The sequence below is a fragment of the Culex pipiens genome, chromosome 3, assembly GCF_016801865.2.
Source record: "Culex pipiens pallens isolate TS chromosome 3, TS_CPP_V2, whole genome shotgun sequence".
NCBI lineage: Eukaryota > Metazoa > Arthropoda > Insecta > Diptera > Culicidae > Culex > Culex pipiens.
In genome coordinates, this window is record NC_068939.1 from 46520554 (window position 1) to 46537946 (window position 17393).

At 35.2% G+C, this 17393-nt stretch overlaps 1 protein-coding gene across 13 annotated transcripts in view; it reads right to left on the minus strand.

Annotated features, from left to right (window-relative positions):
• The window catches only part of LOC120412598 (formin-binding protein 1-like), a 113988-nt gene that overhangs the window by 20715 nt on the left and 75880 nt on the right, over window positions 1-17393 (minus strand). For all 13 annotated transcript variants that reach the window (XM_039573139.2, XM_039573140.2, XM_039573133.2 and 10 more), the window contains 2 exons: window positions 16645-16760; window positions 1194-1247 (listed from right to left, as the gene is read on the minus strand). In XM_039573139.2, coding sequence (XP_039429073.1) covers window positions 1194-1247; window positions 16645-16760 — 170 coding nt within the window. The remainder of the gene's footprint in view (window positions 1-1193; window positions 1248-16644; window positions 16761-17393) is intronic.

Here is a 17393-nt window from a genome sequence, read left to right on the forward strand (position 1 = left end):
GGCAATTTTTTTTTACATGTGAGAAAGCTTTTCTTCTCAAGTATTTAACTTTCAATATTTTTTTTCTGTATTTTTACATGCACTTGTTTTGTATTTTTCTAATTTGTTTTTTAAAGTTTTGAGGCTTCTTTAAAAATTAAATTTCAAGCTGAAAGTTGCATTTATTAGCATTCACACACAGAAAAAAAAAATGAATTTTGGAATGTTCAAAATTTGGTAGGTTGAATATTACCTCTTTTTTGGGTAATATTACACAAAAAATTTGTTAAAATGTAAACTTAATGAATAAAAAAAATTATCTTTTTTTTTACACAAAATCTGTCACCATTTCCTGATGAATATTACCATCATTTTTTTTCTGTGCACTTAACACATTTTTTTGCATGCTACCTTTGACTTATGGTGAAATCTAATTTCTGAAAGAAGAATTACAATCTATTTTTTAAACTGAAATTAAAAAAAAAAACATTTTGTTTCACTAATTTTTTTCTTATTTTTTATCAAAAATTATTTCGCAATTTGCTTGATAAAAAACAACGTTTTCAAGTTGTACACATTTTAAAGTTGAAGTTTTCTTAAAAAGTTTAGTTTATCGCAATCTAAAAATATGTCATGATTAAAAACTCTACAAAAAAACGGGAAGACAAGTCCCTTTAAGACTTATCGTTAGAGAGAAGTTTAAAATTTGTAAAAAATATGTTTACTCATTGTCGCCAAATAAGTCCTCGTTTTGAAACTGACGATAATATTTCAGAAATTATTGTTTCGATTTTCAATATTAAAAAAACTATTGTGAAATTTTTTGCGCTTTTCGATAAAAGAGCTCGAAAAATCTATTTTGGGCGTTTCCAAATGTTCTAAAATTTCGAATAAGGTAGGATTTTTTTTACATAAGATTGAATAATGTTCAACTCCATGACTGTTTTTCGTTACATAACATGTGTGTGTGTGCTTCCCATCCAATACCCACTGGCTGGCAGCGAAATTATGGGAAAGTAGCTTATCTCAATCCTGGGTGGTGACAGCCCTCGTGCTACTTCCAATGATCAATACATGAACTTCACCCAAAAAACGCGGCACGCGACCTAACCGGCCCCGAGTTAATCAACCCGATTAACTGCCTCGTCGAGCAACAACCACTCTCTCGCTACTAACGGATTTCCAATCACACTCGTATACAATTTAATACTTACTCATTTTCTTCGTCTTCTTTGCTCTTTTTTGGTTGATAGTTTTTGACGAGCCGCCTGGAAATTGTGGAAAGAAGAGAAAGAGGGAGAAAAATAAATCAGTGATCAAAAATCGACAAAAAAATAAGTACCAATCGAAATGTAAACCCCACCGAACAAAGGCAGTTAAAATCTAGATTAATTTTTGGTGTTGTGGATTTTTTTTATGGATTTGATCGAGCGGAAAACCGTTACAAACAGCCGCAGCACCAATTTCCACAGACACCCAGTCAGTTGTTGTTGCTGTACATTGTGTCATGGCGTGAGGAGTCGTCGACACTCTATGGGACTTAACGTTGGCGGTCAGTGGCCGCCGCCAGCTCAACCAACTTGGACCGATTGATGGTAGTAATCAACGCGAGAGACACTTGTTGGAGTGAGTAGTTTTGGGGTGGCGAAAGAAGGCCTTTAAAAGGAGTGTCACCACTTGGTTTGACGCGATAATGAGTGTTGTTTTGAAGGTTTCAAGTTTCTAATTCGTTTCACTTGGATTTGTATGGTTACAGGTGATTCCAAAATTTGACAAAACAAATCTTGTTTGCTTTGAATTGTTGTTTTAAATAGTAACTACATTTAAATACAAATCTTGCCCTGTCCACTTGGCCTCCTTTTTGCCTCGCCAAATCGGTTCAGTTCCATTGACCTAGAAATAGATCCCTCAACACTACCTCTCTTCGACCGTCACGTCGTCGCCAATGGTCTACCCCTCTCTCACAGCCGTTGCTACTAGTTGCGGTAGGTTACAATTTTTTCAATTAAATTCTTTCCAACTCACTGCACTTTGCCTGCTGCAATAGGCCACCACTACACTACTAGTTGGTGGTGTCCCGCGTGTTCATTCATAGAGAGAAAAAAATGCCCACCACCCCCATACTTGTTGATCTACTTTTTCATGAATAGTGAACACCACACTCAACCAGCAACGACAACAACTTTGCACGTCACGACGTCGAGAGTGTAACTAAAACCAGTGGCGATTTGTAGGTTGAGCAAAAAAAAAAAAAAAAACTGGCGTTAGAATAGTTTGGAATAGTTCCATAAAAGCATACAAATATTGTAAGATTTTTTAAATAATGCAATATAAACATATCTAACTGAAACTGTTTGAAATTGAAGAATTTTGAGAGTTAAAAATATTAAAATATGAAATATGAGCCTCAGTTACTTGCTTTTTTAATTTTTATGCTTTAGTTAAAACAAGTCCTGGCGCTGTAACTGTTTCAACGTGAATTTTATGTAAAACATGGCTCAAAAGATTACTAAAACTCTATTTGGAGCGCTAAATTGATAAAATGATTATTCACAATTCAAACTGAATAAGACATTTTTGTTGTTGTTAAATTTCATTTTTTTTTAAAGATGCAGGTTTGATATTTTCAAACAAACACAGTAAGCAAAAGTATAATTTTGGATGTTTAAAAAATTAGATGGATGAAGATCGCCTTTTTTGTTAGAGTCTTACCACGGACGTGGTCTTACGTCAATGCATGTAGAATAAGTAAAATTACATAAAAAATAAACACATTTTCAGATGTAATCAAATTTTTTTTTAAGCAAAATTACTTTACATTTTTTGTGACAATCATAATTTGCAGTTTATGAGTATCATACAACCCGTTATTTTGAATCGATTTTCACTTTTTAAGTATTTAAGTTTTCATCATTTGCAATTTGGTTACATAACGACTTCCATTTTTTTTTCATCGCATTTAATTTTTTTCAAAGCTTTACAAAAAAAACTATTTTTTCCCTGTGATGCTATGTATTATTTTTAAATTTGAATGATACTTTTTCCATACATTCCCTATATCAAAAGAAGCCATTTTGCATCGTTAATTTTTCCATGCAAGGCTCCATACATTTTTGCGGGCTGTTCATACAAATTGGGCATGTATTCAAAAATCCTTATCTTGAGAAGAGATTTTAAAATCGATTCGGTGTCTTCGGCATTTCACTATCCTGATTTTTTTTATGATTTTGAAGATTATAAAAGGACATGAATTTTCAAATAAATTTTTTTTTTGGTAGAAATAAAAAATACTGTCTAACAAAATTTAAAAAAAATCAGATGAAGAACCAAATTTGCTATCGAAAATTATTCCATTTTTTTATGAAGTGCGCCGATTTCCAGATATAGGAGCAATTATGTACGCAATCGGCCGATTTCGTGCATTTTTTTGTATTTTTTGATTTGGCCTTTCCTATGACCAAAGAAGCCATGCTGTTTCATTGATTCACCCATACAAGGCTCCATACAATTTTGGCAACTGTCCATTAGGGTGCCTAGAATATGTGATTTTTTTTCAAACCCTCGCTCCACAAGCTGATTATTGTTCCTTGAGCTATTTTCGGACTCTGTGCCAAATATGAGCAAAATTACACATTGAAAAAAATGTATGAAAAAATCAAATTTCTTATTGTGGTGCGCTATTTTTCCATCCAAATATTCCCAAAAGTGAGATTTTCATTGGAAATGTAATGCTCTACAACTTTGTAGAACATACCAAAGCTGTAAAACTTGATCTTAAAAAACGTAATTTTTGTATGAAAAACATTTTTTTCACCAACTTCAGACTCGGGTATTAATGGGATAATTTCAACCAATTTCGTACAAAATTTGCCCAGATTTCTAAAATAACCCAAGAAACAGTTTCCGCTTGTGTAGCAGGGAGTCATTTTTTCTGGGCATCCTACTGTCCATGCAAAAATGGTACGTAAATATTCGAAAATCTTCATCTTTTGAAGGAATTTATTGAATTGTTTGGAGTATTCAGCAAAGTCTTAGGTATTGATGAGGACTACTAAAAAAAAATGGTACACGTAACAAAAATTGGGTGATTTTTTAATTAACCTTCTTTTCACAAAAAATCAATTTCCCAAAATTCATATTTTTTTTTGTGTGTTTTAGAGGACAAAAAACCGCAACTATTGAGCCTTATAAAGTATGGACAAAAAAATTTGCCGTAGAGTTACGATTTTCATGAAAAAAATGTTTATTTGGAAAAATATAAATTTTACTCGAATTTTTTGTTTGACTTCAGTTTTTAATGTAAAATTATATTTGCAATCGAAAAGTTCTTTACAGATTTTTTGATAAATTCCACCGTTTTCAAGATAAACGAGCATCAATCGGATTGGGATGATTGGTTGAAATATTATCAATTTAATTACAACACAACTCCACATACTATTCATGGGTGTGTACCTTATGAATTAGTGTTCGGTGTTAAAGCAAACTTACCACATAGCAATAATCAAAGAAATCTAGATCCAGTCTACAATTTAGAAGCATACCACAATGAGTTGAAATTTAGATTACAAAAGAGCCAAAATTTAACAAAGTCAATATTAGAACAGCAAAAACAAGAAAAAACTCAAATTTGTAACAAAATAATTAATCCTATCCACATACAAATAGGCGATCTGGTTTATCTAAAAAATGAAAATAGGAGAAAACTAGATTCATTTTATCAAGGTCCATTTAGAATCACACAAATCAGAGATCCGAATTGCGAATTAGAAGAACCTATAACAAAAAAGAAAACAATAGTGCACAAAAATAGAATAATCAAATAAACCACCGAGCCTAGCATCAACAATGCAGGTAAATTTTTCCCAGCAATAGACTGCGGAAGTGAAAAATTCGGATACAAAACAACATACACATACACATACACATACACAATGTAACAAAACACAATGTAACAAAGCAAACACACAACAACAAAAATTCATAAATATATCAAATAAATTGTAAATGGCTACTGGAGAATGGCAAAAACTATTCTTTTAAAGGGGGAAGGTGTAATAGTCTGAACACCACTGCATTCCCAACATACCCATTCACATTTAATTCCCATTTTTTACCATGCCCGGACCTCGCACAACAAGACCAGGTTTTGTCTTTCAAAACACAAACCCTGCCTGGCTGTAGAGCCCACACACAGTTAGAACCACTTGGCGCAAGCATAATTGCTGATGCTTGCGTATAGCCTTTTTCGAACCATATTTCGGTTCATTGACAATTGGCCGGGACGCTGACTCCTGCTGAGCCAGCGCAAGGGTTCAACCCAGTACAAGCCAACTCCAGAAGTCTATACTGTAGCACGTAAGTGTCACCACTCAAATTACATGTGATGCAACAAATTTGACTAGTATAAATACCCGAGTTCAAATAAACAAAAATCAGTCTTTTCGGCTGGAACATCAAGGCGACTTGTCTACTTTATTTCGAGCTCCGAGCTGGTTACTGCTCCTCGCAGTCTACCACACCTTGGATAGCTCTTAATGCAAAGAAAGTCCCTGCAGGTTTCCCCGCGGTTCTTTCGCCTCGCACTGTCGAACGTTTGAGATATTATACGACTTAAAATTTAATTTTCACTAAAAAAGCGAATAAAAAAAATAAACAAGAAAATTTAAGTTTTTTTTTATTTTCTGGTACTGCCCCACCATCCTCAGAAATTTGTTCTAAATTTGGTCAGGGGGTGTCCACAAATGACGTATTTTTCAAAACGTCCATATTATTGCCCCACCTTCCTCAAAGAGCTGAGCATGCTAGTGCCTCTGAGAAACTAATGGTCCTACTTTCAATTTAAAAAAATAAGACATTTGTGAAATTTTCTGAACCTTTTGAAAAAAATATTTTCAGATTTCGGAATCAACTCTAACATTTAAAAATGGCGTAACATTGGATATTTGACCTTAAAACAAAGCAAACATCATGAAAAAATAACACACTGGCAAATTTTTTATGTTCAGGTTGGTAAAAAAATTACAAATAGTTTTTTAAACACCATTTGTCGCTACCTGTTCAAACCATCTTGCTTCACCCATATGTTACACACACTAAACGCCACAGGTTTAAGGTGCGGCGCGCAGGTCCATAATTGGTCAGCGCAGTGCGCGCGCCCAAAGTACTATCTATTTCATGCAAATGTTTTTGTTTGTGTCGTTATTTTTTGCCGTTGTTAGAAGTGATGCTGGTTTTATGAGGCGAGTAGGTACCAGCAGCGTCGGCATCTCTTTGCAGCACAACACAAAGTCGGCCACGTTAATTGATTGCTGTTTTAAGCTCTGTGAGTACCCTCATTAACGGGTCGGACTGAAACCGAGGTGTTTCACCATGTAAAGGTGCACAGAAAAAAAAATCATGGTAATATTACATCTGGGAAGGGGTACATCTTTTATGTCAGAAAAAATGTGTAATTTTACCTCTGAAAATGTGTATTTTTACCACTTTTCTGGTGTAATGTCACTTTTTCAGTCTTAATTGAGGTAAAATTACATCATAAAAGGAGTAATATTCAACCTTCCAAAATTAAAGCTTCCAAATTTACACAATTTTTTTCTGTGTGGGTTATCTCTTGAGCAATACCGGAGGAATAAATTGAGTCATGAAGTTCGTGATGATCATCTAGATTTTTTTCTGTAACTCTTCCCGAGTTCTTTTAACCTCCAGCTAAGAGATCGCTTATTAAATCTTTTAAAAGCAAGAAAAGAAAAAAAAAACTGGTTTGACGTCCTCCACACCCACACCCCAAGAGATCTTAAAATCTTGTTTGCGAATCGAATTGATACAGCACAACAGCAGCAGCGTGCTGCTGCTAAAGCCATCTTAATTCAATTTTGGCGTAGGCTTAAGTCCCCCTCCCCGGGAATTACGTCAACTCCGGAATGAGTCTCGCTTAAGGAACGACAACCCTTGTTGGGAAGAGGGCGTTTTACTACGCGGAATTTGATTTTTTTTGTGTTAAATAATTACACGGTTTAAGGGGGAGAACAATGGACTTTGATTTAGAAGACAATTATTTGGATACATTCTTAAACTTTGTTAAGAATTGTTGGATCTTTTGGAAGTCGACAAAATTACTTGTCATGTTGCAAAAATTTACTCACAAAAGCTGTCCAATTATTGTGTGCGTTAAATACACAAACAAATATCCTTATTAGACTTCCGATTTTGATGGTGTGAAATTTGAGCATGTCATATTACACATGTAATATTACATCTTTAATCATGTAATATTACATCAATCAATATTTACACCGAAAAAGAGGTTAAGTAACATTTTTTTCTGACATTCCCAGACGTAATATTACAATATTATTTACTGTATACTCCTTTGTTTTGTTAGTATTCAAGTTGCATTCATAAATAAACTTCCTCTTATTGAATGCAAGTCATATCGAAATTGCATGCAATCGTATAAAGCATTCTTTGCCATTAAAAATTCGTTTGGGTGTATAACGAACGACCTAGTCTGTTCAAATAGTTTTCAGTATTTATTTGTTTACAACCCGACACAGTCGAGTTCAAAACAAACAGGTGCGCATCATCGTGACGCGGGTGATAAGCTTCACTCTAGCTGTGTTTGTGGGTGCGGACTCATCACCATTATTAGCGTTTGAACTGTGACTAATCCCGGTGGAATTCGCACGTTTCGACGACAACGATGAAGATGTTCAATTGAGTGTTCGAGGAATCCATTGACAAAGTTTTTGCGCTGATTCATGTGGAATTATGTTTGTTTTCTGTGTGTTGAGCGTTACTTCAAGTTCAAGCCCACGTCGAGGAAATAACAATCGACTCAAATTGAAAATTACCCGAGGACAACTTCTTTGGACCGGGAAGTCGTCATGGTCGTCACCTCAGCAGGTCACAAGCGATCAGTTCCGCTGGGTCTCCGTTGATTATGGAGTTCCCACCAAGTGTTCAAAGAATTGTGACAAAGCTGGGAGACTCAATCTTGGCACGTGGTGAACAGCATCAATTAGTTCTAAACTTAACACCCAGAAATCTAAAACTTGACACCAAGATTCATTGGCAAACCCCAAAAAAAAAAATACTAACAGATGAAGTCATCCCCAAATTACGAACCGTGACTGTTTCTCGTCTCAAGTTTCGCTACTCTCAAGAGCTCCGCCAAGATTAATGATCCACAAACGCACGACTCCAAGTCTACTGGCTCAACTCCTTCTTAGAAAATTGACGAAAAACGGCCACTTTCTAAGACTTCCCACGAGGGCTAAATTCTACCGTCACGATTTGCCACCTCTCTGTGCTGCGCAGTTCTCGAATCAGAGGACGAACGTCCCGTGGGGTATCACTGCTTAAACACACTTCGTGAAGAGTTTGCAAACCGCTGGCGTGAAGCTAAACACATGGCGAACTCGGTTTGAAGGTAGGTTTCGCACCCTGATAATGCAATCTTTAGGAGCATGTCTGAAACTCGACCAAAACTTCAATGTTGTGAAAATATCTCGAGAACTGACTTCGATTACACTATTTTGTAGCAGAACGAGTTCAAAATTCGTTCGAAGTATCAAACGAATGCGCCACCTTGGTAGCACACAGCCGGCGAAAAAACCATGACCTATGCTCGCTCGGCAGCGCATAAGTTCGGTTCAACCGCCTTTGGGAGAACCGGGAAGAAGATCCCCCCACTTTTTACTTCTCGACTCAACTCGAGTACACCGGGCATTGTGAGAAGGTTTATTTTTAGATCCCCGCGCGTTTTACGATGTTCTTTGGGGCGGCAGATTCTCGAAACATTCTGCCAAGCTGCCGGTTTTATCTGCTTTCAATAGCGGCGGAGACCCCAACTTTGACGGCATTTGGACGAGTCGGCAACCTGTTGTTACTTGCTCTAAATTGTCGTTTTTATATCGCCACGGTTCGTAAACCCACTTTGTCGGTAATTGCCATTTTTCGTGCTGGCAACACTGTAAGAGTGGGAATTTTCACTTTTTCAAGTCGCAACTAGCTTCAGCATCAACTTTGTCGATGGCTATGATTACGACTTGGTGGAGGGGAAATCACGAACCTATAGGAATGCTCATATACAAGGCCTCAAGGTAATCCACAGCAAGTATTGATTACTTTAGAGTGGATATCTCAAGTATCAAGGATCGCGATCAGGTCGGGCCAGATTCAGGTCAGCAATCTGCTTCTTAGAAAACTTCGTAGGGTACTTGAACTTGTTTCGGAGTACAAGTTCCAAGACAACCATTCGACGTGTCGTCGAAGGTTCCGGCAACATTTCCGCGTCGTGTATGATCGTCGGACCATAATGCACCTTTTTTTTTGGCTGTCCGTGCTGCATTAAACATTCAAGGCTAATTGCAAGCTGACGCCACACCTCTCTTCATGGAGCCGCTTTTTGCTCGTAAATTCGTGAAATACATTTTGGGGCTCCAAGTTATACGAAGATCTCCTTAATTAGGCTTGCTCGTTTTTTGGTGGTATTTGTGCGTGAAGTTGTGTGAGAGTGCGAAAACCTGAATCGTAAACCTGATGATTTATAAATTTATATTTAATAATAAATCATATTTGAATTTAGGAAATTTATCAAATTCTTAAAGTAAATTTTTATTTTTTCTCAAAACTTATATTTATTAAAGAGATGAATCCAGATTTTAAAAATTTTCAGTTTTGTTTGAATGTTATGTTGAGTTTTTTTTACAGTTTTTTTATATTCAAAAATTAGAAAATAGAAAATTTTAAAAATTGGTTAACCTGATGATTTAAGAATTGGGAAATTTGAAAACAATAAAAGTAAACAGATTATTTTTTTTAAACTCTCGAATTATCAAATTTGAAATCATTCAAATCCACAATTTTTTTAAAATTACAAAAAAAGTTTTTTTTATATCTTAAAATTTAAGATTTTGCTAAATTAAAGGGTTTAGTAAAGTAAAATTGATATTTTTTTAATTTTCGAATTCTCAAATTTTAAATCATTTAAGCTCTAAAATCTGTAAAAAAAAATAATAAAAAGGTATATTGGATTCTTTCTCAAAATTTCTATTTTTTGAAGAGTTATATTTAAAAAATAATCCCGATTTTCAAATATTTAAGCAGTCTTTAAAGTTTTTTTTTATTCAAATATTTTAACTATTTAAAGAAAAACATAAAAATTTAAATTTCAAAAATTGTAAACCTGATAATTGAAAAATTTAAAAATTATTTTTTTTTTTTTTGGAGGGTGATCCAGCCGCACATCGTTGATGTCGAAACCTCTAAACTGGGCCCTCGTCCTGTCACGTCCGTCAGTAGTCTTGTCGTACATTACAACTAGAACCAGATCTGCCAATGAATTAGTACACTTCGACCAAATAAACACTGACGCTGTATGGATCTGACTCTAGAATAAATGCACAGTTGTGTGTTATTCATAAGTCCAAAATGTTCAATTATTCATATAAGTCCAAATATTCATTTGCGGATAACTACCTAACTTGAATTGAATACAAGATTTTAAGTAATCTATCCGAAAGCTACTCTTATCTAAAATCCCCGACATTTTAATTAATCGCCAAAAAAAATCTAGAGCGTTTCTTTTAAAACCTGTTTGGCTTCTTTTCAAAAACAAAAACAAAAAATAGATTAATAGTTCATATTTTACAAGTCGTGAATTGAAAAAGAGACGACCATTTGATCGTCAGAATTCCAGTAGATCCTCGATTCGCAACAATGGTCGATACAATCATAATCCGACAACCGTTAGTTCAACAGATCAACGAATTTAGTCCGATATCATTTCACTATTGATTGATCGAGACTCTATGGAAATTTTGACAAATCAGAATGGTTTTTATGCAACTTGAATGAAAATCACCGATTCTGATAGGATTACTAAATTCACTATTACTAATTTTGTCCCTAAATAACTAAATGCAAAGTATAAACAGTTGATATTTATAGTTAAAATCCTAAATTCTACAAAAACTGATTTTTTAAAAACCTGCATCCTAACCTGACACCCACATTAAGATAGGGAAAAATCACATATGTAGCGGTTCATTGTACAAATGTGATATTTCCACTATCGGAGAACCTCCTTGTCTCGATGACAGCTTACCGGTCATCGATTAAGCCCTGAGACTGCGTCAAAGTGGGTTCTCGTAGCATGAAGTGGTGTCCATGTGTAAAAATGGAAGCTTCAGCAATATACTAAAAACTTCGATTTTAATTCCACATCGGATCAAATCATACTCCTTGCCAAATAAGCATCAAACCTATGATACTCATTATGACAAAGCCCAGGGAATTGAAAAATTTAAAAATTATAAAACTAAAAAACTAACATTGGCATTTTTTTGAATTTTCAGATTCTCAATTTTCAAATCTTTCTAATTCACATTTTTTTAAATTAAAAAAAAAATTTCATAAATTTTAAAGCTGTGAAAATTTAATTATAAAATTTGATAATTTTTTAAGTCAGATATCAATGATTTTTTTTATTTTCTCAAAATTTCCCGTTTTTGTAAGTCATATTGATAAATACCGAACCCAGAAAATAAATTTAAGATTTTTAGCTCGTTTTTATTTTATTTTGTTGGATTTTTTAAATTGAAAATTCGAAAACAAAAGAGTAAATAGCAGCGATGGAATAATCATCATCAAAAGAAAATCCTTGGACGTTCATCAAGAGAAAAAATCAGACGGGAGCTTTGCTCTCCTCTCTCGCGCACGAAAGATCGGTAATAGGAATCTAAAAAAATCATCATCTTGATTATTCGGCGGAACATCTTTTTCACCACTACACTTGCAAGTGTAACGTCACACGTCAAAAAATGACCTGTCACATTTTGCAGATGGGCAGTATGTGTAAACAAAGTGAAATAAATATCTTTTTTTTTTTTTTTTTTTTTTTTTTTTGAAAAGACCGACTTTTGCACTTCAAACTATGCTGTTTGAATTATTTACCTACTTCAATTTTCTCGAAGTTAGGCTCGGATTGTCTTTTCTTTTATTTACTGTTGATTCATTTTTTTTTAATTTGCAACATTATTTTTTTTGCATGTATGGAGCAAGGCATGTGACCTTCTCATCTTTTCAAAATTTACTGACATGTAATACAATTATAATTCCCAGTGAGCTAATAGCTCTTTTAAGGGAATGTGTGTGTGTGTGTGTGTGTATATACTTTTACACTAAGTTAAACAAAATTGGTTTTGAGGGTTGCTAGCATGTGCTTAATTGTGTGATGGCGCGCGGTGGGCGGTGGCTGATGGTGGGCGGTGAGCGATGGGTGGTGGCGGGCGGTGGGCGATGGGTGGTGGCGGGCGGTGGGCGAGGGGCGGCGCTGGCGGTGGAGGCGGAAACGAGACGAAAGAACATTTGTTTGAGTAGTGACGGTAAGGGTTATGGCAGATAGCAGTCAATTTTTTGTTTTAGGATGCGTCTAAGTTCATACTTAAACGCATGTAACCTGGTTAAGGCTTTGCAGGAAGGAGGCAGATCGTTGTAGAGTTTGGATCCAAGGAAAGCCAATCTCTTCTTTCCCATCTCCGTGTTTGGTTTTTCCAGGACAAAACTACCAGCTTGTCTGGATGACCGGATGTGTACTCTCCTTTTGACCGCACTGTTGTGGTGCAATGTTGGAACGGTGGCGATTTTATGCATTTGTAGTAGGATTTGGTATTGGCTGAGGGCTTGTATCGGAAGAAAAGGTTTGGATGGGTCCGAGTACAGTTGCACGGTGGGGTACAGGAACGGTTTGTGTAGGATGGCTTTCATGCAACGGTTTTGGATGACTTGAAGTCCACGCAGCTGCTGTTTCGTTGCTTGTCCCCAGATTGCCACAAGATACTGTAGCCGAGAGTTTACCAACGAGAAGTAGATGCTCTCTAGACACGTACGTGGCAAGAATGCTGATACCTTGCGTAGAATACCACATAGCGAGCTGAGCTTCTTTCTAAGACCCTCTATGTGAGGACCCCAAGTCATGGTTTCGTCGAGAGTCAGACCCAGGAAACAGAAGGCTGGAACTTCCTCGATGCGATGGCCTTCGAACTCGATCTCATCGTGCGGCGGTACTGGTCTTCTTGATGAGTGTATAACCATGAATTTTGTTTTGGACAGGTTTAGCGAAAGAAGGTTGGCTTTGAAGTATCCATTCAACAGGACGATGTCTTGTCTGGTGAAGTTCTGCAATGTCTCCAAGCGAGTGTTCTCATAGAAAACTGAAGTGTCGTCCGCAAACAACCTAAGTTGACCTTTGATTTGGAGTTCGGCGATGTCATTAATGAACATGAGAAAGAGCAGCGGTCCCAAGTTGCTCCCCTGTGGTACACCGATAGAAATAGGACTGAGGGAGCTCCTACTATCACCAACAACAACAGCCCCAGCTATCAATAAATTTTTCAGTCCCTTAAAATATATTGCTTTGATTTTTCGTTCTATAATTTGATAACTCCCACTCTCGACGGTCTCCTCAATATCGACATCGATCACGATCACTGTAATAAATATTAGATTGTTAACTAAATTATTTTTATTTTGTTAGATATTAAAATTGTTATCACAATGATGATAAATCTTTTAAGAGTTTAAAAAAACACATATCTAGAAAAATATAATTTGTAATATGGGTATCAAACGTCTCAATTTTTTTAAAATGGATTTTTACTTTATTTTGTATTCCTTAATTTAATCAAAATACAGTGTTTTTTTATACATACCCATCATTTTACATAAACAACTCTAATGTAGTGGAAATCTATAAAAAGTTTACCCATTTTACAAATTAATAAATTAAAAAAAAATGAAGTTTAAAATAAAAGCTTCAAAGAAATGAAATTTTACACCAAATTTCACGGTGTTTTATAGCCATATCGGAAATGATGCGAATGTTGACACACTTCATATAATAATAATTCCAAAACAGAGTGTCAACATTGCATGAAATTTTTACGACTTTTGTAAAATATCTCAGGGTTGAAATTGAGTTTTGGAGATCTGTGAAGATCAAAAGGTGAGATATTGAAACCTTCAAATTTGAATGCTTTCAAATTTAAATTATTTATCAACAGTGCCTCTCACCGTTCCAAGTTTCTTACCGTGCACCTTGCACTCGCATTACTTCGTGAAATCTAATTTTGGCCCGGGGCACACCTCGAACTTGGCACTGTGGCATCTGCGTGCACCAGCGCGCGCTGTCGGAAGTTCTGGCCCTGCTCTTACGCTAAATTCCGAAACAGACACAATCGATCGCGGTGAGTAATATTCTCCGGCGTGGTTGGAATTCACCGGCCAATGCCAATCTATTTCAAGCACACTCCAAATAAAAAAAACGATTCTGGACACGCAGGCTAAAATTATTCCATTCATCCAATCCGGTGAAGGTGGGCGCCCGATTTGTTTACCAACGCGCAAGTGACTCATTAGCGATTCTGGTTAAGATCAGCGCAACTATTTACCAGCAGTTCAAATTGCTTCGACTATTAAGGTGAAGCATTGTTGAGATTTTTTCGTGGACAAACAAGTGTCATGACGCCTTGGTCACAAGCGGTGACGAAAAGTGGCGATGATTTACGACCCAGATCAATCCACCTAGTAGGTGGGTGGTCACTACCATAACCTAGTTTCCAACCGCACAAGGCCGAATTTCGTGCGGATTTTCTCATCGCCCAGCACCAAGTCCACTCAATTGTCACTCTTGGAAGTTGACGAACGTCTCGGTTTCGGTGTCACACCGGAGAGCACGTTTTCTGTTTATTTATTCAGCGTCGGTTGCCACACTAAACTTTTGTTTTCGTCTGGCGTCGATGGGCAGCAGCCGGGGTGGTGCAAATACGGTAGCACGTAAATTTCCGCTGGTGGGTACGTATAAATAAAATTACACGAAAAAAGAAAAAAAAGATTCGCGCGACAATCGACGGCTCTGAACGATGAAGAAGAGGGTGATTTCTTAAACGCGGCTGTTATGAAATTAACGCGAGCATTCAAGAGATTATGTCAGTGAACGGCCGCGACCTGGGTGTGTATTTAATGGGGGTTTTGGTACATCAATCTTATTTTTAGGCTCGTGGCACGGTGTTTGCGAAAATGGTTGACAGTTTGAATTGAATGTAATTTTCAGAAACTGACAGTTTTCGAAAGTGTTACTGTCGAACTGTAGAAGGGATATCTCTAGAAATTGGGCTAAAATTCTAACATTCTAAAATTCAAAAATTCAAAAATTCAGAAATTCTAAAATTCTAAAATTCTGAAATTCTAAAATTCACAAATTCTAAAATTCTAAAATTGTAAAATTCTATGATTCTAAAATTCTAAAATTCTAAAATTCTAAAATTCTAAAATTCTAAAATTCTAAAATTCTAAAATTCTAAAATTCTAAAATTCTAAAATTCTAAAATTCTAAAATTCTAAAATTCTAAAATTCTAAAATTCTAAAATTCTAAAATTCAAAAATTCAAAAATTCAAAAATTCAAAAATTCAAAAATTCTAAAATTTTAAAATTCTAAAATTCTAAAATTCTAAAATTCTAAAATTCTAAAATTCTAAAATTCTAAAATTCTAAAATTCTAAAATTCTAAAATTCTAAAATTCTAAAATTCTAAAATTCTAAAATTCTAAAATTCTAAAATTCTAAAATTCTAAAATTCTAAAATTCTAAAATTCTAAAATTCTAAAATTCTAAAATTCTAAAATTCTAAAATTCTAAAATTCTAAAATTCTAAAATTCTAAAATTCTAAAATTCTAAAATTCTAAAATTCTAAAATTCTAAAATTCTAAAATTCTAAAATTCTAAAATTCTAAAATTCTAAAATTCTAAAATTCTAAAATTCTAAAATTCTAAAATTCTAAACTTCTAAACTTCTAAACTTCTAAACTTCTAAAATTCTAAAATTCTAAAATTCTAAAATTCTAAATTTCTAAAGATCTAAAATTCATGTTTTTCGTAAAATCGCGATAACTCGTGAAGGTTACGAGCAAACCCTTTATGTTTATAAATCAATTCTTTTGTAATTGTCTGCTCTGCAACATTCTATAACATTGGTACCACTCTAAAAAAATCCAGCAATGTTTCAAAAATCACGAAATTTTATAATGATTTTTTTTTTGTTCTAAATGAAAAAATGACCCTTCTAGATTATTGCAGATTTGAAAAATACATAAAATAAGCGGGTGAGTTGGTAGAGAATTACCCATAAAACTAAACTAGTAAAAATGTTATAAAAAAACGAACATTAATCAATGTGTTGTAAATAGTCTACAACAGATTGCACATTTTTTGGGATTGTTTAAAAAGTATTGAAATTCAATGTATTTTTTTCGTAATTTAATATCTTTTTGAATTTTTCAATAATAGAAACTTATTTTTCATTTTTTTTTGTGTGAAACGTAAATTCTTACAGAATTTATTGAGTGCCAAATTTTTAGAGCCAATTTCAATATCTGTGACTTTACTGTTATGCAACTTCAACAGAACACAACTTCTATATCGTTATGTCTACGATCCCCAAACCCCAAAAGCTCCAAGGTTGTCCCAGACCCCAAAAACGCATCCCACACCCGTCATCCCAAAACGACCCTTGTCAAACTCGAGAATGACCTTCACCCAGCGCTCCCCAGGTGATTCAATTAACACACATAAATCCACCGCGGAAGATCCACAAAAACTCACCTCAGCCTCGCGGCATACTCGACTTCGATGGCACTGCGATCACGGATAAAGTTTCCGTATTTGTCTAAAAAATCGATCCCCTTCTGTGTGTGTGTCGCCAGGTTCTCGTACTGATCCTAAAGTTGGGCAAAGAGGAGAAAAGAAATAAAGTTAGTGTTTTAGGTATAAAATGATCACAGTCTGAAGGTGAAACCAGTCTGGATCCGGTTGAATTATGGTAATTTACTTTTGGGTATAGAGTAGAGGTCTACAACGCCCACGACAGTCTGCCAAAAATTGAAAAATGATTCCGGGAAGGAAAGAATCATACGTAAGGTGTGGTTGGTATACCGGATTAGCACTTTTATAGCTTTGCTTATATGGGTAGGTTGCGATTCTACGTTTGGATATTATTCAAATTCAATGGAAGTTGCACTTCCAAAGAAATCCTGGATGTATTAGTCGTTATTAGCTCTTGAATGTAGAATTTAGTACGTACAATGTATGCTGGATGAATTCAATCTATAGTCTTCCGATGTATGGAATACCTTGTCTGGATGTCAAATCTCAAAGATGAATTGAAATCCTACATCCAAGAAGACATTGAATCGATAGTCCGGAGTATTTGAGAACTTGTTAAGGGTAAAAATGCTTATTTGAACTTTTGGAATCTCTGTTTTTTATCACAACTAAAAAAGAAGCCTTGAGATACCAACCTTTTTCTGAGAATCCTATACCGTCATCAATCTTACCAGAACGCCGACCCTTCG